The sequence below is a fragment of the Leptosomus discolor genome, chromosome 27 (assembly GCF_034619465.1).
Source record: "Leptosomus discolor isolate bLepDis1 chromosome 27, bLepDis1.hap2, whole genome shotgun sequence".
Lineage (NCBI taxonomy): Eukaryota > Metazoa > Chordata > Aves > Leptosomiformes > Leptosomidae > Leptosomus > Leptosomus discolor.
The window spans coordinates 2,470,380-2,490,814 of NC_141417.1; the positions used below are offsets into that span (position 1 = coordinate 2,470,380).

Below are 20,435 nucleotides of genomic sequence, written 5' to 3' on the forward strand. Positions count from 1 at the left end.
CCTCCCCCTGATCCCCCTTATCCCCCCATCAGTGCACCCCTTGATCCCCTCCTGCATCACCCCCAGCTCCCCCCCAGCATCTCCCCGCTCCCCCCACCCAGCATCACCCTGATGCCCCTCCAGCAGCACCCCTTGATCCCTCCCAGCAGCACCCCCAGTCCCCCTCCAGTATCTCCCTCGGATCCCCCCCAGCTCCCCTCCTGGCCTCCTCCCACCCATCCTGCCCCCCCGCAGCTGCAGCCAGCGCTGCCCCCCACACCCCCCACCCCACTCCCCCCACTCCAGCTCAGGACAAACCCAGCTCTTTGCTCCTCCAGAGACCCCCTTGCCCAGCAGGAAGGGGTCAGAAATGGGGAGGGGGTGTGGGGATGGGAATGGATGTTCCCCCTCCAACAGGCATTTTACAAGCGTCTGGGCAAACACCTGAAACGCTGCCGTGCCCCGAGCGGTCGAGGGCTCTACGTGGGCTCGGGCGCTCCAATTTTGTGTCCAAATTAATATTTTCAAGAGAAACTGAGCTCAAAACCCCCCTTCAGTCACGCACCCAGGGGACAGGCAGCAAGGCTCGCCCCGCTGCAGCGATGGCCCCTTCAGCCCTTCCCAGTAGCCCCACTGCCCGTTTTTACCCCAGGAAAGGCCTTTGGCAAAAATCTGAAATGAAACTTAAAATCCCCCCCCTGCCCCCAAAACCACTGGCCCAAGATAGCGCTGTCAGCTAAAACTCTGCTAAAAACAATACTTGAAAATTATTTATATTGCTTGAAAATGTACGTCCTTTGCTCCATCTTCCAACCTTGAGCCCACGTCCAAACGTGATGAGATCAAGAAACATTTCTCGTCCATTAATGGGAGAGGAAAATAGAGGATCAGTTACTAATTAACAGAGCCATTAGTGATTTCCCATCCTAGCTGGTGGCACAGATGGGTTCCTGCTGCAGGTGGGGGGGAGATGATCCCCCTTCCCCTTATTTCCGACGACAGTTCCCAGACCCCTCAAGAGACTGGGGACAACCACAGCTGTCAGAGAGAGTTTTTCCCTTCGAGAAATACTGCTTTTGCTGCAGAAAATTTAAATTTTCATCACTCTCCCATTAAAGGGACTAAATCTCCCGCTCTTGCCTCATGGGATCCCCGTTTCTTTGGGCTCCTCTCAAAATGTGGCCCCAAAAGGGTCTGATATTGGAGTTTGGGGGCGTTTGTACACGGTTGGGCGCGCAGAGCTCGTGTGCACACGTGTGTGCGCGGGTGTGTGCGCCTCGTCAGGACGCCCACGCTCCCCCCAGCACCTGGGCAGCCCCTTCTCCCTCGCCATATCCCAGGCTCCTGAATTAGAAAACTCAACAACGGACCATTTTCCACCCAAATCCGGTTTTCAGCTGCCTTTCTGCTGGCTTGGTTTTCACTAGGAGCGTTAGGGCCGGCTCCAGCTTTTTTCAAGCCTGGGTTTGAAAACAAGAGCGGAGGGAGGAGGCACATGCCCCCGCGTCTGCCCGACGCACACGCCCCGCAGCGAGAATTAAAGCAGGTTTAATCCAGTTTTGATTTTCCAATTTATTTGTTTTTTCTTACGGGAAACTGCGCTGACCCAGCTCCTGCCTTTCCCAAAAACACCCACCGGTGAGCCGAACCGGGGCAAAAACAATAACACGCCGCCCACTCTCCGCAGTTAAGACAGGCACCCTACACTTAAGGTTATTTAGGAAGCAGGGGCACGTTCATGCCAATGGAAAGTGCTGGATTAAAAAAAGAAGCTCCTGTGTCATTGTGGACCATCTGGCTGGGAAGGGGGTGACTAATTGCACCGTACACCACGACACCTAAAAATACAACGAAGCACGTTGAGGAAGGCCAAGCAGTGAAGTTCGTTTGTTGAACTACAACTGCTCGACCACCCCGGCTCACCAGGGACGGAGCATCAGGCCGAAATTCCACCACCCCAAAGGCGCCCGGTGCGATTTTTTCACACCGTTTTTGGGCAGCACGGGGCCTGACACAGCGCAGGAAACGTGGAAACGGCTCGTGGAAACCCGCGCGGCGCCACGGCTGCTTTGACTCTTGAGAGAAGCCATCTGTGCTCGCAATTTTTAAATTAAATTTACCGGACGTGCTCTCAAAGCAAGAACCGGGCTGGTTTTCTTCCTTCCGGCGAATTCTGGATGGCTGTTACAATTTCATACCAAATAAATTTATGAGTTTTCTTGCTCGGGCTCGCTTTCGGCTCTGGCGCTTCCAGTAACCCAGCATGCTGGGAAACAATATTTTCTTCCAGGCCCTATAGAAGAGCACAAAACACTATAAAATCATCCCACCGCCTAATTAATTTGAGGAGCCACAGGAGGAAGCTCGGAGCAGGACACGCTAGCGGGAAAGTTGCCCCGCGACGTTGAGAAAACCCGCTTTGACCCTCACTGAAATCAAGGTCCTGGTTCAGCCCAGGGCAGAAAGCAGCTCCGACATCCACGTGAATGGAGAAACCAAGCTCAAAGCTGCGGCTCTCCAGCAAGAAGGTGTAGGATTTGTCTTGGAAAACAGTTCTTGGAGAAATGGCTTTGCCCCCCCGTGGAGCCCGAGTTAGCCGGGGACTGCCAGGCCAGCGCCCTGCCCCGCGCACGCCTCGCCCGCGAGGACACGCAGCGGTTTGTCACCAGCTCTGCCACCCTCCCAGCAACGCAGAAACGCGGCTCCGCTTCTGGGAAGAGACTCGGCCTCAGGACTACGACCCGCGCTGCTCCAGAGGAGAGGCGGGGAGCCGGGGATCGCCGTTAGTCCTGATCCGCGGGAGCCAGAGGAGAAGCTGCCTCTCGATTTCAGCGCGAGCTGCCTCAAACGTGGGATGGCAAATCCACCTCAGAGCCAACTCGCAAAACACAAAGGCTCGAGGTGAGATTTTTCCGAAACAAAACAAAACAAAAAGGCCTATTTGGGGATTTGGAGCGAATCCGTGCTTCGTGCCTCGGTTTCCCCACCTCTGCGGGTGAACTCCTTCACAAAACACACGGATAGCCACTGTGGAGAGTGCCGTGTAACAGCCGAACTACAGGGGCTGTTCAGGAACGAGCACAACCTTGACTCTGGTCGCACGGACGACACCCTCACGTGCCAACGCTTGCTCCTATAACCCAGGGCAAGCTCCTTGCTTGAGGGCAACCCACAGCCCAGCGAGGTTCACCCAGGCTCTGGTGAAGAACCAGCCGCAGGACCCGAAGCTGCACCCTCTGCATCCCCCAGCCGCACCCACCGCCGCCTCCTACGGCCTTTTGCTGGAAAGACCTTTTCCCCGAGGGATTAAATAGGAAGACGGGACGTGGAACGCGCGAGTCGGTCGCATCCCGGCACGGGAGGAGCCCCCTGCTGCTCCGCTGCTCTCTAAACACAGCAGGGCCCGAGCCAGGGGAGCTGACCCCGCGCTGGTGAGCCTCCTCCCGCCTGGAGAGGGATCGATTAAACTCCCACAAGTCACCGAGCTGGAGCCGCGGAGGTTTTCACGAGGAGTGAGAAGAGCTCTCGGCTACGCCCTTCCCAGTACCACGCTGGGAAGGCGCGATCCGGTCGGTGCCACCGCGCCGCTGAGCGCCTCTCGAAAGGCCAGCCCGGGTTTAGTGACCGTGAAAGCCTCGTGGCTCTCCCACCCCGGCCTTGCACGCTCTCAGAAAAAGCCAACGTGACTTTTCAAACATCCCGAACTATTTATGGAAAATTCACGTCCACCCAGTTAAAGGCGAATTTTGACCAATTTCCACTTCCCCTCGAGTTGCAGCTCCCCTGCCCAGCCCCGCACACGTCTGGATCCCGGGACAGAGGCGGCTTTGACATCCACGAAGCTCAACAAGCCAAAACACACCCAGAGCCCCCAACTGGCCCGTCAAGCAGCGCATCAGGGCCCAGGCTGGGAGGACACTGGATCACACGGAAGAGGACGGCCGCTCGGGCTGGCCCCGGTCAAAGCCAGCGGCAGGATCTCGTGAAGGTCCAGAGCCCACCCCGTCGGTCGAGGGGCAAATAGGCGGATTTCTGAGCACGAAGACAAGTCCTACTTCATGTGGGCCAAGACGTGCTTTAAATAGTCCGCCTGGCCCGCCGCGTCCGAGGGGAAAACCTCCTGGCAAATGTCACAAGCCTGAGCGTCCTCAGAAGCGAGGCCGGCGCCTCGCCCCAGCGTCCCGTCCTCCAGCATCCAGCCCGGCGTCCAGGACGTCTGCGAGGAGCGAAGGGGGAGAAGCGGTCAGTGGGAAGGGCAGGGGCAGCCTCACTTCAAGCCCCCGGCCGCGGCCAGCCTCCCTCCCGGGGTCCGCCACGCCGAAGCGCAGCCTCCAGAAGGAGATACCACGTTTTTGTGCCCGTGGAAAGGCTGGGCTAAGGGCTGCTCCCCCCGTGCTGGAGGTTTGGGGGGGGGGGGGGGTTTGGGTCCCTGCTCGCTCCATCCTCGCCAAAATCCCCCGGAGGATCGTGTCGCTGGACAGCACCTGAGCATCCCCATCGCTTATCCCTCAGCAGCTACGATCCCGATCCAAGCCGGAACATGAGAGAAGTGCTTTTGTGGGAAGCAAACTGGAGCGCATTTGTAATCTCCTTTTTGCACCATTATCATCTAAGTGCCGGTAAGGCACATTAGGGCTTTACCAGAGACACAGCTTCCACTTCTTTCTCTCTTTCTCCTTCTTCTTAAAAAGAAACTAGCTTCTAAATATAGCCCAGGCTGAAAATCAATAGCTTTCCCCATGAATATGGAGCCAGGGCAGTCGTGAAACAGTTTCAAGGGCGTCATTTGGAAGAAGGAATGAAAGGAAAAGGGCTTGGCATTCAAGGGACCCTTGCTGGTAAGTGCAGGGTTGGTGTCTCACTGTAACACACCTCGTGAAGGCTTAATCATCCTTTTGGGGGCACATAAATCAGAGAGAATAAAGGAAATTTTTAAGAGCTCGTTTAATTTGCAGATTCAAAGGAGGTCAAAAGAGGTTTTTCCCTCCCAAAGATGGACCTGACCGCTTCAAGGGTCCCTCAATGGCTCAGAAAGGAGGGACTTCTCCCAAAGTGCATCGGGTGCTGCTTGGCAGCCAGATCCCAGGGGCTTTTATGTAGCTGATTCCCCGGCAAACCGGAGAATTGGGGGCCTAGAGACCTTGTGAGGACCTAACCCTAAACCTCCACCCTGCCCCAGCTCCCCACGCAGGGCTGATGGAGAGGACGGTGCAGACTGACAGACGCCACTACACCGGGAAGGGCACACAGCCAAAAATCCCCACCAGCCCCATGATTTACCTTCACGGGTCCTCGGATCTCTACCGGGACTTTAGCCCCAGCTGGCAGAGCGCCTTCACTGGGAGCATCTTCCCTCCCAAGGGTTTCCGGGGCTTCGTAAAGGTCCAGAAGAGTCAGGAAGGAATCCACGACGACTGGGTTTGGTGCCGCCAGCTCCTGCGGGCTGCAGCAAGCTCGCGCTTCTCCCTTGGGGGTTTTCACAGCAGGAAGCACCCTACAGGTTTTCAGCCACGGGTCTCCATCCACCTTCTCGCTCCTCTCTGCCTCGGGGCTGCCAACAGCTACGGCAAGAGCCGTTCCCCCAGTCCCGCCGCCGAAGACGCCGCCGTCGGCAGCGCCGGGCGGGTACTTGCCGTCGAAGCCGGGCAGCACGCCGGCAGCGTGGGGCTGCGCCAGGGGATGAGCAGAGCCCTCCGGGTCAGAAGCGGCGGGTGCTGAGGCCTCTGAGCGTTTCTGGTGGCTCTCCGGTGGCCTTTCCCTTTCCTCCGTGACCGTACCCTCCGTGCACTGGATGGGCAGCGACACGGGGATATCTTTGAAAGAAAGCAAGCCAGAGCGGTCATTCCTGGGGCTCTAACGGCGTTTCTGGTTTGCCTTCCCTCTGCCTGATTCTCCTTTTGTGTGTTGGCAAAACCACCGGGCGCTACCTCCTTGCTGGCAAAGCTGGCCTGTCCCCATCGCTCGGTTAAATACGCGGCCGAACCCGTGAAGAAAGGGCATCTGAGGACAGCCAGAGAGGGCTGAGAGTCGGAGGAGCTTTAGCCACCTCAGGAGATGTCGAGGCGTCGCCGCGTCCCCAAAAGCTGGGCTGATCCCAGTAACGGCTTTGGGTTGGGTCCTGTTTGGAGACATTTACTGCCTGCGCCCCAGCCCCAGGAAGGACACACGGACGGCGGAGCTGCGGGGAAAGGAGGCGAGCGCAGGGGTGGGGAGCACGAGGGCCTGCCCGGCAGCTGGCTCTGCAGCACACGGCAGTGGTTTGCCCGAGCCCAGCCCTCCCGACCCCAGAAAACACCCTGCAGGAATGATGTCACTGCTGGGGGGACAGACAAGCGCAGGGACCGTGGCCGGGGGACCGGGAAGGAGATTTCTTGGAAAACCAGGCAGGCTGCCGGGGAGGGCGAGAACATTTCCCTGGGTGGTTTCCAGGCTGCGGAGGCTCCACCGCCACCCCTGCTCCCCAAACCGCTCCAGGCAACGGGTACCATCTGCCCCACGCTCCTTCCCCCTCTCCCCAGGGGCGAGAGGTGTGAATCAGGAGCGGCACCAAGCAGACACACGCACGTGTTCCTCCGCGTTCGACGGAGGAGGCGAAGCCCAAAAGCCACGGCAGCCAGCGCGGGTTGCAGAGCACCTTTCTGCCTTAAACCAGCTTCACGTTCCCCTCGCTCTCCACACCAAACTTCTTGCCGGCACCAGGACAAAGGTTCAAATCGTCCGGCCCGGATCTGCGGTTTCAGCGCACCCTCCCCAGCCCCACTGCTTACCGAGGACGGGTCCCTTCCTGGCAATCAGCTTCTGGAGGAGCTTGCCCTGCTTGGCACACAGATCCTGCAGCCTGGCGATCTCCTCACAGAGCTGGAGGAATATTTCTTCCATCTCCATCGGGCCTGACGAGGGGAAAAGCAAGAGGAAAGGAGCGGCTGCGCGTTATCCAAAGGCAGGGAGAAGCCGCCGAGGTTACCCCGAGCTGGTGGGATGGGGATGACGGGGCTCGGTCGTGCTGCAAGATCCCTCGAGATCCCACGTGCTCACGAGCGAGGGGCTGCAAAGAAAGAATCACTCCCAGTTCTCTTACAACTGACACAGAAAACAACCCGAAAAGGGAAGTGATTCTTTCTGAGCCAGGGGATAACGGAACAGCCAAGCTGGGCTTTTCAACCTCTCAGCCCACGGCTGCCGCGAGCTCAGCTCCAAACCACCAAAAAAGTCCAATTTATTGAAAAAAATCTACCTGGAAAAAGTCGCATTTCCCACTCACTGAATACCAAGGGATCTATTTTTTTTTGTGCAGTGGCACGAGAGCAAATAAACTCCCGACCACAAATGCCAGCAGGGAACAACGTCCAAAGCGTGGGGGCACAATTCCCCCTTCTTGAGACGCTCAGCCCCGAGCTGCCCCTTCGGCTCTCAGAAACACCCCACAAATTAAAATCGAGCTCGTGCCCACACGGTATGCGTTAACCAAATATTGTTCCTTCGAAGAAAAATCCCTCTGCATTGTGTTCCACACATTGCCCCCTTGCTTTAACCGCTGTATTGTGGATAAGACTTTCCAGTTTTACCATATTGCACCAATTATTACCAGTCTGAAAGATAATAAATAAAACCAAAGCTCGGTACAAATCTGCAAGCCATCTGCAAAGTCCATTTTAATTTGAAAGATTCGTGCAATCTCGATTAGCATAAATATGCAAATCAGCTTTGCTTCCTGTCATATTTTCCAGGTTCGCTGCCGCTCAGCACCGCAAATTTAAGCTCCGGCGCCGTAACCAGGGGCTCGGCTGATCGGTTCGATGGAGCCTCCTGTGACGCTCGGGGCGATGTGGATTCCCCGGTAGGGGTGAAGGGCAGAAATCCCGACCAGCCCGAAGGAAAGGCACCCGGCGCAAGGAAAACTGCCGACAAAATGGTAAGGCTCGCTCCCAGCGCAGGTATTTCCGCGCCTCTCACGCCACAAACAAGCCGTGACGGTAACTGCGTTGTATTCGCGGCGGTTTGGGTGTCAACGATACTTAAAACCCGAAGATAACCATTTTGCACCCTCCAAAGCAGCTAACTCCACAGCTAACATATCAAATTAAAGATTAAGTGGGTATATTTTGCTGGAGAGTTATATATAACCATGCTAATTAATGCTTAAGAAGCGTGTGATTTGGAGCTGTCGCTCCCAAGCAAGCCTGTATTGATTTTGTACGATCCCTGCTGGTTTTTCGGTAGTTAACTGCTGCTGCGCTTCCCCCAAATTACTTTTGTGACACGAGGAGGACGGTGCACCAGGAGGTTTTCATCTCCTGCATAGCCTGAAAAGCATTTCACAAATTGCAATTAAAGGAAGCGACCCGAGCACGCGAAAATCCCGGGGAAATCAGCGGCTCGGCTTCACCGAGCGACTCGGAGGGGCAGGACCTGCCTTCAGCCGCCTTCTCCCTCCCCGCCTGGGGGTTTAACGCAGCGAAAAGCCTGTCCCCACCCCGCCCCCCCCCCTGTGACACAGCCAGCTGTGGACCCCGTGAAGCCCAAAAAGCTCCGTTTTCCGCAGAAGGGCACTTACTGCGGCGGGGGGCCCTCCTTCCCCCGGCTGGGCGGCCGTGGCACGACATCGGGCTCGGCGAGTTGCAGCTGAAAAAAAAAAAGTTCCGCGGCCGCCAACGCCGGGGTAGGGAATTTCCCCTTCGGTTTTTGTGCTGCGAGCGAAACCTCTGCAGGGTGGCAAGGCAGGAAACAAAGCGGCAGTGAATGACAGGCAGCCGCTGCGCAAACCCCGGGGTTAAATTTAGCTCTGAAAAGCACAGGAGACCATCACGAAGGCCAAGGGTGGCCTCATGGCGGGCGAGCGCTGGCTTGCTGGGTGAGGCAGGTGCCTTTTCTGTGACTCAGTTTCCCCCCCACCTTTCTCTGGCGACTCGTTAGTGCTTTAACGCGGAGGCTGCCGGGTATTGGTGTGTCTGCGGCGCCCCGGAGCCCTGCCTGACTTACCGCCTGTAAGGCAGCTAATATTCAAGCTAATATCCCAATAATCCAAATTAATGCTCCCTCTGCCACAGCTCAAATCCCCCAAATCCCCCGCACAGCACAGGAGCCAAAGCAAAACCCTCAGCTGGGTGATTAAAACCCGCCCAGGGCTCGTCCCTCTGGGATCCTGGAGAAGCCACTAGGGTTTTCCCCATCGCCCTCCTGCTTCCCTGCCCTCCTGCGTGTCTCAACCACAGGCTCTCCTGGGGTGCACGGGAGGTTTGGGGGCTGCTGGTGCCTCCCCTGGCGAGGGGCTCGTACCTGTCACGCCATCAAGGGGCATCGAGTGGCTCTTTCACACCACCAATATCTCACCTGGCTTTTCCGAGGAGTTTTCATGCCATGTCCAGCAGCTGCTGATCCTCAGGCTGAAGTTTCGTGAAGACACCACCATCTAGTGTTAAACACGGGTCTTGAGGACATGGGAAACGGGGCGCTCGGAGTGGGGGGCTCGCCGTTTGGGGCTGCTGCCCCATTGCAAGCCAGTGGGGATCACGGCCTCGTCCCCAAGCATGGGCTCGGGGCGCCGGTGGGGAGCAGCAAGCTGGTGCAATCAGCAGGTTGACGTGAAGAGATGGACTAATAAGGGATGACACAGAAGGATGCGAATAATTAGCAAGTTCCCATGTTAATAGTCTATTTATAGCGACCGGTGTGCTCACAAAAAATATCACCAGCAATTACCGCACCCCGGTAAAACTGATGGTAAATAAACCCCCGGCCGCAGGGAACTGCTGCCCCCAAGCCGGGAAGCTCGGAAGGCCCCGCAGCGCCAACGGAATAATGACTAAATCGTGATAATAACAACAACAGCAGCACAAACTGAGGAACAAGCGTGGGCAGGAAAGGTGTTTGCACCCTCCTGGTCCCTCTCTCTCCTCTGCCCAGCATTTGGGCAGTATAGGACCCACAGCTGCTGGCAACACCCCCAGCGCCAGGCCTTTACTGGTCCCCAGTGCACCTGGGGTCATGCCCCTGTGGCCTCTATAGATCTCAATGGCTCCCACTACCCCCAGTACCAGGTCCATGTGGCCCTTATGGCCTCTACAGATCCCCGTGGCTCCCACTACCCCCAGTACCAGTCCCGTGTGGCCCTTATAGCCTCTATAGATCCCTGCGGCTCCCACTACCCCCAGCACCAGGCCCTTTGCAACCTTATGGCCTCCATAGGCCCCTGTGGCTCCCAGCACCCCCGGTGCCAGGCCCTCGTGGCCCCTGTGGCCTCTGTAGGCCCCTGCCACCCCCTGCGCCCCCGGGGTCAGGCCCCTCCAGCCCCTCCAGGCCCCTGCCACCCCCTGCGCCCCCGGGGTCAGGCCCCTCCAGCCCCTCCAGGCCCCCACCACTCGCGGTACCCCCGGTGCCCAGCCCATACGGCCCCTCCAGGCCCCTGCCACTCACGGTGCTCCCGGTGTCAGGCCCCTCCAGGCCCCCGCCACTCACAGTACCCCGTGCCCAGCCCATACGACCCCTCCAGACCCCGCCGCTACCCCGGCGTCAGGCCGTCGTGTCCCCCCCGGGAGGCCGGCACGGCTCCAGCGGGCGGCGCTAGGACCGCGGCGGCGCTCCCCCGGCGGGCGGCGCTAGGACCGCGGCGGCCCCGCCCCGTGCACCTGTACCCCGGGGCGGCGGCAGGTGGCGGCGGCGGCGGCGGCGGCCCCGCCCCTCCCGCGCGCCGGCCCCGCCCCTCCCCGCCCCACCGGGACGGCACCTGCGGCCCCGCGCCCGCCGCCGCCGCCGCCGCGGAGCCGGGTGAGCGGGGCCGGGGGGGCGGGCAGGGGGAGCCGGCTGCTCCGGTCCCGGTCCGGCTGCCGAGCCTGTGCACCGGGGTGGGGGGGAAGGGGGTCCGGGGGGTGCCGGTGCGGAGCCGTCCCTCCCGGGGAAGGGCCGGCGGGTGCTGGGACGGTGTCACCCGGAGCAAAGAGGTCCCGGGAGGTTCCGGTGCGGACAGCCCCGCTCCTTGGGGGAGGGTCTGGGGTCCCGGGACGGAGCCCCCTCGGGGAAGGGGGACCCGGGATGGAGCCCCCCCCGGGGCAGCCCAGCGGGTCCCCGGGGTTGCGTGGTTCCGTGCGCCGCGGTGGGCGGGGTCCGGGCCCCCTTCGCCCCCACGGGGCACCCAGCACCCCCTCCCGGTGGGGCAGAGCTGCTACCCGGCCTGTCTCCGGGGTCCTGCCCTCCCCCCCCCCTCCCGCCCCGCCACCGGCAGCGGGTCCGGGACCCCGAGGGCTCACCCCAGCGCTGGCACCACCTTCCCCTCGCACCACCCCCCCGGCATCACCACCGGTTCCACCGCACCGCTACGGCGAGAGGAGCCGAAGCCCACCGGCAGCACCAACCGTATTTTGGCACCGGTAGCAAACGCGGCTTTTCCTTCCCCCCCCCCCCCTCCGGTGCCGGCCGCCGGCGGGGTTACGGGGCGGGTCAGGATCGTGCCCGCTCCCCGCTTTTGGCTTCTTTCCAATCCTGGCCGCTTCCGACGTCGCAATCGTGGCCACCGCCTTGCTGCCACGTGGAGCGCGCGCCCACCTCTTTGCTCACGGCGTCGCGGCGATTTCCTTTTATTTTATTTATTTCCCCCTTTTTTTTCCCCTCCTCTGCCAGGGAAGCATCTCTCAATTTCCACCTCTCCCTCCCACGCTGCCGAGGATGCTCCGGCTGCCACCAAATCGCCACCAAACCCCTTTTTTTCCCTCCCCCTCTTCCAAACCCGATGGGCCCCACTAGATAATTTTGGTGTTGGCTTTCTTGGGAGCAGGGCGAGCCCCATCCCAATGCGGGATTTTCGGGATGGGATGGAGCAGCACCCACCCGGGGGTTAGTGGGGAGCAGAAGCGTGCCGGCAGCTCGTGCTGCAGCTCAGTGCAAAATCCACCCCAGCAGGTTTTGGGGGGGGGGTTCGTTTTGGTTTTTGGGAAGGGATTGGGGAGGAGGTTTGGGCTTGGAGGCCCCCCAGGAGCTGCAGCACAACCCCGCGCCCTCTCCCTGCGCGCCCGAGCGCCGCCCTGGGGTTTATTAGCATCGCCTGGCTAATGAGTGTGCTTCATTAACGTGGTCACAGCAACGGGACAGAAAGGAGACTTTTGGAGATACGCAGAGATGGTGGAAATGGGGTTTTCCTCCCCAAAACAGGTTGCTTTTTCCCACTCGCCTCCTTGCACCATGCAACAGAAGTGTCGGGGCTCAGGGGCGCAAGTGGGGTGGGAGCATCTTTGCTCAGATACGAGCAGCAATTGAGGGGGATTTGGGTTTTATTTCCTTAATTCTGCTTTTCCCACCCGCCCCACCCCGTGGAGCCAGTGCCGCCCGGTCCCGTCACGACTCGGGAATGGGCGCCCTTGGCAGTGAAGCGTGGTCCAGCCGCCGGCTTTGATCCCCGCGGCGGTGAAATCGGTGACCCCGGGCACAGCCTCGTCCCTCCTCCTTTACAAACCAAAGATTCCTCGCCCTTGAAGTTGCTGGCAGGTGCCCTTCTCCGCTCCAGGGCCGCCCCATTTCCAAGGCAATAAAAAGAAAAGGAGGGAAAAAAAAAAAAAAAAAAGAAATAAAGGAGGAGGGGGGACCCCGAAGTGGAGGAGGAGGAGGAGGAGATGCCGGTGAATGGCTCCCGCGGAGCTTGTCCATGCTCCGGCGGCAGCGGCTCACAAAGAGCAGCCGCGGGAGGTTTGCTCGTGGTGGGAAAGCTCGGCCGGTCACGGTGCTTTCGCCGGGTCCCGGCAGAGACTTCGCAGCCGGTGCTGAGCTCTCGGTGGCTGCCGCACCGCGCAGGGCACCGCGCACCGAACCCGCTGCTCCACTTCAGCTGAAACCGAAGCGCCGCGGGGTCCCGCGCGTATTTTCCTTCCCAGCGACGCCGCAGGCAGGAGAACTACCCAGGGAAAGGCTTTTTCCACGCCGCCAAAAATACTTTGGCAAATTCTGGGGCTTGATTTTAGCTTCGTGACGGTGCTCCCGGCGTGCACGGGGAGTTGCGGGGGCGGGGGGGGGGGGGGGATGCTGCAGGAGCAGCTGGCTCGGTCGCGGGAGGAGCTGCTGGGGATGTCCCGCGCTCGTGGTGGCCGGATCCAGCACATCTCGCAGCATCTTTCGGACCTCATTTTTTCCCGGTGTTTTATTTTCAGTGTGGATTTACGGGCTAGGGGAGGAGGAGAAGATTGCAGGGGTCTCGCTTGCTCCGTAGCTGGGAATCAACTCTGTACTAATATATCATTAATATTATATTAATACGTTGATATCAAGGGGATGCACCCAAAGTACATCTGTGAATTAACCTGCGGGTGTTCCTCCTTCTCCCCAGGCTGGTGGAGCAGAGCAGATCATCATGAAGCACCCTGAGACCCCACGTCCCTGAAACACCCATCGCCACAGGGAGGACCCGCAGGAAACCCCACGGAAAAACAAAAATGAGGCTTTTCCGGAGACGCTACAGCCCCTTGAAGGTGGCTTTGGTGGGTGCCGTCTTCCTCCTCTTCCTCTTCATCCTGCAGAAGGACGTGGGGAGCAAGGACCCGAGCGAGGAACCCTGGTTGAAGAACATCGTCCAGGGGAAGGACCAAGTCCTCGACCTGATGCTGGGGGCGGTCAACAACATCCGAGACTCGATGCCGAAGCTGCAGATCGGAGCCCCGGTTCGGCAGGAGGAACCACCGCCCGGCGCTCGCTCCTGCCTGCCCGGCGTCTACACGGCGGCGGAGCTTCGGCCGCTGATGGAGAGACCCCCCCAAGACCCCGCCAGCCCCGGGGCTGACGGCAAAGCCTTCAAGAAGGATCGCTGGACGCCGGAGGAGACGAAGGAGAAGGAGCGAGGCTACGAGAAGCATTGCTTCAACGCCTTCGCCAGCGACCGCATCTCCCTCCAGCGAGCGCTGGGACCCGACAGCCGCCCGCCGGAGTAAGAGCCGTCGCCCAAAGAGCGCCGCGGGTCGGCTTGCTTGGTCGAATTTAAGGGGAAATAAAAGCAGATTGGGGACGGGATGTCACCGAGCCCTGGCAGGGGATTGAACGGAGGGAGGGCTGGAAAAAATACCCTTCCCCCCCCCCCCCCCCCCCCCCTATTTTTTGTCCCCTTGAAGTTGGGTTTTAACAGCAACGGGCAACAGCCAGCGGCGGCTCTTTGTGTCTCCGCGTACCTGCTTGTGGCCGGGTGGCTCCGGCGTCTCCCCCCCCCTTTCCCTCCTCTCCCTCTTTTATTTCGGCCGGCTCCAGTAATCGGACTTTTTCTTTTCTTAGCCGAGTGGAACAGCCTCAGACCCCGCTGGGGCCGTGGGGGGGGGGGGGGGTATGAAGGAAGCGGCATAAACTGGAGAGATTTCCTCGCCTGCCCTCCGGCTGTGGGCAGCCGGATTAAAGCATGGCCCCCCCTGCTCAAGGGGGGGTGAGCTGGGGAAGGCTTGCGGGGGGATTTTGGGGTGGAAAAAAAACGTTTGAATAGGAAGTAGAAACCCAGCCCTAGCACAGAAACCAGCCCCCCCCCCCCCCCCCGCGCACCACCAGGCGATTATCCGTGCTTAGCAGGTGTAGCGGTGACAATGGGGGGGACACCGGGGCCGGGCGGGTGGCGGGAATGCGATTCACTCCACCGGCGGCGGGGGGAGAGGTAGAAATCCATCGAAATCAAAACGGTGACGAGCCGAGAGCCACCGGGGCTGGGAGCCGCTCCTGCGGTGGGGTTTGGGGGGGAGGACACGAGGGGTGTTTTGTTGCTGTCGTGCCCCCCCTTGTCTTGCTTAGACCGCTGCTTTGCTCTCTCGGAGGTGCATCGACCAGAAATTCAAGCGGTGCCCCCCGCTACCCACCACCAGCGTCGTCATCGTCTTCCATAACGAAGCTTGGTCGACGCTGCTGCGGACAGTGTACAGCGTCCTGCACGCCTCCCCGGCCCTCCTGCTGAAGGAGATCATCCTGGTGGACGACGCCAGCACGGATGGTGGGTGGGAGCCGTGCTGGGATGCGGGAGCCGTGCTGGGATGCGGGAGCCGTGCTGGGATGCGGGAGCCACGGCGGGATGCAGGGGCCGGGGGGATGCAGGCAGCACTTTTCCATCCCCGGGAGCCGTGGTTCGGAGCCACTCGGAGGAGAAGCGGCTCGTGCCGAGTCTCCGAGCAGCCCGGGGCGCGCCCGACAGCTCTTCCACGTTGGTTCACATCCACCCGGCAGCGCCGTCGGGGATTTTCCCTTCTCGGGCGCTGCTGTTGATCCAGCCCTGGAGAACAACCGGGTGCTCCTCCCGCATCCTGCAAGCACCTCGTCCGCCGGCCGGCTTGCCCGCCGGGCTGCGAACCTCATTAGCTACACCCAGAGCAAATTAACGACGTGGTTCAGCGTCGGGGCGCTGGAGAGGAGCGGACTTTGCCCTCGCCCCAGAGATAAATGCTCCCTTTCCACCCACGGTGTCCGCGTGGGCTCCCAGGGAGCAGAAACCTCGGGGCAGCGCAGGGCTTGGCTTGGCTCCCACTGCCGTGGGGACGTGGGTCGGACTCGGGGTCCCTGCCCAGGACGGGCCTCTGGACATCCCAGCTCCCGCTTGGCTGTTCCCGGCTTTTGGCTTGGCTGCATCTGCCAAGGAAGGAGAGAAATCCCCATTTCCCTCGGTGACACCGTGTCCGCTCTCCCTTCCCTCGGTGACAGCTCGTCCGCTCGGTCCCGGCGACACTTCGGCCGCAGGGCACGAGACCTTCTCACCTCGTCCTTCCCTTAATCCCTCTCCAGTGGGGGATTAGACGGGATGGGTGGCCAGCTTCCTTTGCAGAACTCGCTTTCTTTCCCCAAAACCACTCTTGGATTTGGGGCAAAGGAGGCTCCGTGTGGCCCCGGATCTGAGCCCGGGTGCTGGGTCTGAGCAGCAGCTCCTGCGAGGGGCGGGACGGGGGCAGCCGGGGGCTGGTGGGGCGCAGGGGCCGGCACGTCCCCCCTCTGACGGAGCCGGTTCCTCTTCCCCCGCCACCCCCCCCAGCCTACCTGAAGGACGAGCTGGATCGCTACGTGGAGCAGCTCCAGATCGTGCGAGTCGTGCGGCAGGAGGAGCGGAAAGGGCTGATCACGGCGCGGCTGCTGGGGGCCAGCGTGGCCAGCGGGGAGGTCCTGACCTTCCTGGATGCCCACTGTGAGTACCCACCCCCTCCCGGGGGTCCCCAGGGAGCTGGGGACGGGGGTGACGTTGTCTCCACTCAACGGCCGACCCTTCCTCGTGCCCCAGGCGAGTGTTTCCACGGCTGGCTGGAGCCCCTTTTATCCCGCATCGCCGAAGAACCCACGGCCGTCGTCAGCCCCGACATCGCCACCATCGATCTCAACACCTTCGAGTTCTCCAAGCCCGTCCAGAACGGCAAACAGCACAGCCGGGGCAACTTCGACTGGAGCCTGACTTTCGGCTGGGAGCTCGTCCCGCCCCGGGAGAGGCAGCGGAGGAAGGACGAGACCTTCCCCATCAAGTGAGCCATCGCAGGGGGGCGGATTTTGATCCGCTTCGGAGCTGGTGTGATGGTAGCAAAGGTTGGATGAGCCCTGGGAACACCAGGTCCGGACCCAAAGGGCGCAAAATGAACCGGCTGAGTGTGTGTGGCTGCTGCGGGGTGCTTGGGGAGGGACAGTTGGGTGCCCTGTGCCGGGAAACTGCCCCTTCCTCCAGTTGTTTTTGCTCCTTTTTCCAACAAATTGGTGGTTTCCCTGTTGGTTTTGGTGCTTCTGGGCGGGCAATGCTGTCCCTTCCCAGTGGAGCTTCCCCCGTGGGATGCTTGGCTTGAGGGATCTTGGGTGGTTTGTGCCTGGGAGAGGATGCTCGGGCACGGTCAGAGCGGTGGGGCTGGCAGAGGAGAAACCTCCCCTGGGGTTCAGCAAAAGTGGAGCCGTGAAGGACCTGGGGCAGAAACACCCTTGACTTGCCTCCAGCCGTCTCTCCGCTCCTGCAAAGTCTCTCGTTAAGGGTTTCATTGCTGCCTTGTATCTTCCCGCTCTCGGATACCCAGCTACCTGGGCACAGGGTGGGCACCTGCGCTGGCACAGCACCAAGAATAAGTCACCTGTGGATCAGGCTGCACCAAAACCCCTGCTTGTGTCCCCTTTTTTACGTGTGGAGAAACCCTGAACGGTTTTTCCTGCTGCCCCGCTCCGGCGGTGCCCCACGATAAGCCGGGTGCTCCCACCGGGAGGTACCGGACACCCTGCCTGGCTCCGTCTGCATCCCGTCCCCTGGCCGGCGGCAGGGCTGGCTTTGTGCAGAGGTCACCCGGGAGACGTCCCCGTCCCAATAAAGGTCCCTTTTACCGTGAGCCGGCGGTTTGGCTCCCGGCGGTGTCTCAGCTCCGCTCGGCAGGAACGCAGCCGCTCAGCGAATCCTTTTTTTTTTTTTTTTTTTTTTTTCTCCTTTTTTTTCTTTTTTTATTTTCCCTGAATAAAAGCAAGTTTCTGTTCCAGCCTCTTCTAAAGATCAGATGGAAAAGATTAGAGAAGCCGGAGGAGTGAATGGGGCGCCGGCTGCTGCGCTCTAATCTCCCCGCTTCTTTTCGGCGATAGGTTTTCGGTAACATTATCCCCCTTTCGCTTTGAGTCGAGGGCTGGCGGCGAGGCCCCTCGGTGTCACGCTGCCACCGCCGCTCCACCCCTCGGCCAAGGCCACCACGTCTGGGGCACAGCTGGATGGGGCAGGGAAATGGGGGGGGGGGACACACAGCTGCAAAGCGCTCACACCCACCGCGGGGGCTGTGGTGTCCCCAAAACTCAGACTTCTGCTTTTTTATTTTTATTTTAACCTTATTTTCCCCGCCCTTCTCCACCCCCTGTAGGTCCCCGACCTTCGCCGGTGGCCTCTTTGCCATCTCCAGGTCCTACTTCGAGCACATCGGCTCCTACGACGATCAGATGGAGATCTGGGGGGGCGAGAACGTGGAGATGTCCTTCAGGGTAAGGATGGGGCGGCGCCATCTTCGAAGGGCGTCTTCAGGGATGCTCCTTGTTGGGGGGACACGGCGGGGGTTGGACCCCCCACGTCTCAGGCGTTGCCTCCCCGTAGGTCTGGCAGTGCGGGGGTCAGGTCGAGATCATCCCTTGCTCCGTCGTGGGTCACGTCTTCCGCTCCAAGAGCCCCCACACCTTCCCCAAAGGCACCCAGGTCATCTCCAGGAACCTGGTCCGCCTGGCCGAGGTCTGGATGGACGACTACAAGGAGATCTTCTACAGGAGGAACCAGCAAGCTGCACAGATGGCCAGAGAGGTACCGGGCACACCGGCGGGCTTCTAGTTCTCCTGGTGGGGCCCCGAATCTGCTGGGAGCTCAAGCCTGAGCAGAGGGAGGAGGTGGGCTCAGCCTGGAGGTGGGAAAGCGAATGCAGGTGGAAAGATGTAGCCAAAAAGCTATTTTTTAATTTTTTTTTTTTTTCTATTTGGCCATAATGTTTTCTAGTAGAAAAACATCCTTTTTTTTTTTAATTAATATTATTTTTTTACAACACCAAAACGTTGTGCTGTGATACCAAAATGTCCCAACCCTCGGTGAGCGGCCGGAGCCTGAGGGTACCTGCTGGGGTTGCAAGACCCCACCACCGGTCTCGGTCCAGGGCACGCCGTGACGGACAATGGCAAAGCCGGGAGGACCCCTCAGCTCTGAGCCCCGGCTCGGGAGGGCTTTTTTGGGTTTTTTTTTCCTTGCTGGCTTCGGAGGTTAGTTTAATTTTCTCACGTGACTTTGTCGATAGAAGACGTATGGTGACATTACAGACCGGCGCAAGCTGAGGGAGCAGCTCCACTGCAAGAACTTCACCTGGTACCTCCAGACCATCTACCCGGAGATGTTCGTCCCCGACCTGACTCCAACTTTTTACGGAGCGGTAAGTACGGGGCTGCCCGGAGCATCCCGCTGGGCTCGGTCCTTGGCCGGACATCGCCGCGGCAGTGAAGTCCGCAGAAGGTTGGGTTTGGGGGGGTTTTGCACTTAAACCAGCGCGCTGGAGGGTTTTGGCGCAGCCGCGTCCGTCACCACGTCCGTCAAGCGGCTGGTGGGGCCGGTTCGGGCTCTGGCTGACGGCAAAAGAGCTGGAATCCGGCAGAGCGGGTTTGGGGCGAGTTACGGGGTGGGGGACCCGCGGGGACGTGGCATTGGGTTTAAATCAGGCAAAAGAGCTGAACGTTTCTGCCAGCACCGTGCCGGCATCCGTACGCACAGGGTGGACTTGAAAATCCGAGCTGGGGACGGGCAGGACGCCCCGAGGATGGAGCTGCCAAAAAAAAGCCGCTTTGCTCCGAGCCAGGTGTTGGGGTCCCAGCCCGACCCTCCTCGGCCGGGGCGACGTGAAAGCAGCCGTTGGACGCGGCGATGGGCCGGGGCGAGGGCCGGGCGCTGGCTCCCCTCCAGGTTTTAATTCACCTTTGTTTGCTGAAACCTCGTCCCGGGCAGCTCTCACCTTTGACTCGGTGGGACGGAGGCGTCGGTGCGGGCGTTCCTCACGTCCTGGAAAGGACGAGGGACCCGGATGCGGCGTCTGGTACCGGGATCGTGTTTGTAGAGTGATAATGACGTGCCCCGCAGAGCCCAGACCCCGGCACCTCGGAGCCCGGCTCAACCCCCTGCCCCTTCTCTTCCCCCGCTGCAGATCAAAAACGAGGGCACCAAGAGCTGCCTGGACGTCGGTGAGAACAACCACGGTGGGAAACCGCTGATCATGTACCCCTGCCACGGGATGGGGGGCAACCAGGTGGGCACCCATCAGCCGCCGGCGTTCGCCCCTCCTGCAACCCCCCTGGTTTCCCCCCGGGGGTTCCTTTCTCGGGGCGCAGCAGCCGTGACGTCCCCTCCCTGGTCTTGCCCCCCCCCCCCCCCCAGTATTTTGAGTACACGAGCCAGCGGGAGCTGCGGCACAACATCGGGAAGGAGCTTTGCCTGCGGGCGGGCGCGGGTTCGGCCGAGCTGGGCGACTGCCAGTACCGAGGGAAGCCCGGGTGGGTGCCGGCCAGCGAGGAGTGGGACCTGGCGCAGGTGAGGAGATGCGGCTCCATCCCGGGAATCACCCGAGGGCACCGTGGCATTCCCCCCCCCCTCGCCACGATGATGCTTCTCTGCCGCTTCCCCTCGGTCGCACCCTTTCTTCATCCCACCAGCATCGCTGAGCTGGTGCCGTGTGTGTTTTTCGGCAGGACCGGCTCATGAAGAACCCGGCCTCCGGCACGTGCTTGACGGCACGAGGGAAGCACCCGGCAATGGTTCCCTGCGACCCGGCGGACCCCCACCAGCTCTGGTCCTTCACCTAGGTGGGGAGCAGAGCGGCCCGAGCCCCTGGCCATCCCCAGCTGCGCTCAGGAAACCAGAATCCAAAAAAAAAAAAACTTCCTTTTTTTTTTTTTTTTTTTTATTTAAGAAGAAAAAGCCTTCAATATGCTGCATTTCACGGTTGCCTTGAACTCAGTCCCGTGCCTTTGGAGCGGGGAAGCCCGGGGAGCTGAGCGCGGCCAGCGGTGCC

The 20,435-nt window shown here is 60.5% G+C and overlaps 1 protein-coding gene across 1 annotated transcript; it reads left to right on the forward strand.

The window, feature by feature from the left end:
* The first annotated feature begins 13,391 nt into the window (after positions 1-13,391).
* GALNT6 (polypeptide N-acetylgalactosaminyltransferase 6) lies at positions 13,392-20,226 on the forward strand. The gene is made up of 10 exons (XM_086478697.1): positions 13,392-13,879; positions 14,742-14,914; positions 15,941-16,090; positions 16,184-16,418; positions 17,769-17,886; positions 17,996-18,196; positions 18,678-18,809; positions 19,572-19,673; positions 19,802-19,954; positions 20,113-20,226. Exons 1-10 carry the CDS (start codon positions 13,392-13,394, stop codon positions 20,224-20,226), a joined length of 1,866 nt encoding a protein of 621 aa, XP_086334823.1.
* The last annotated feature ends 209 nt before the right edge of the window (positions 20,227-20,435 follow it).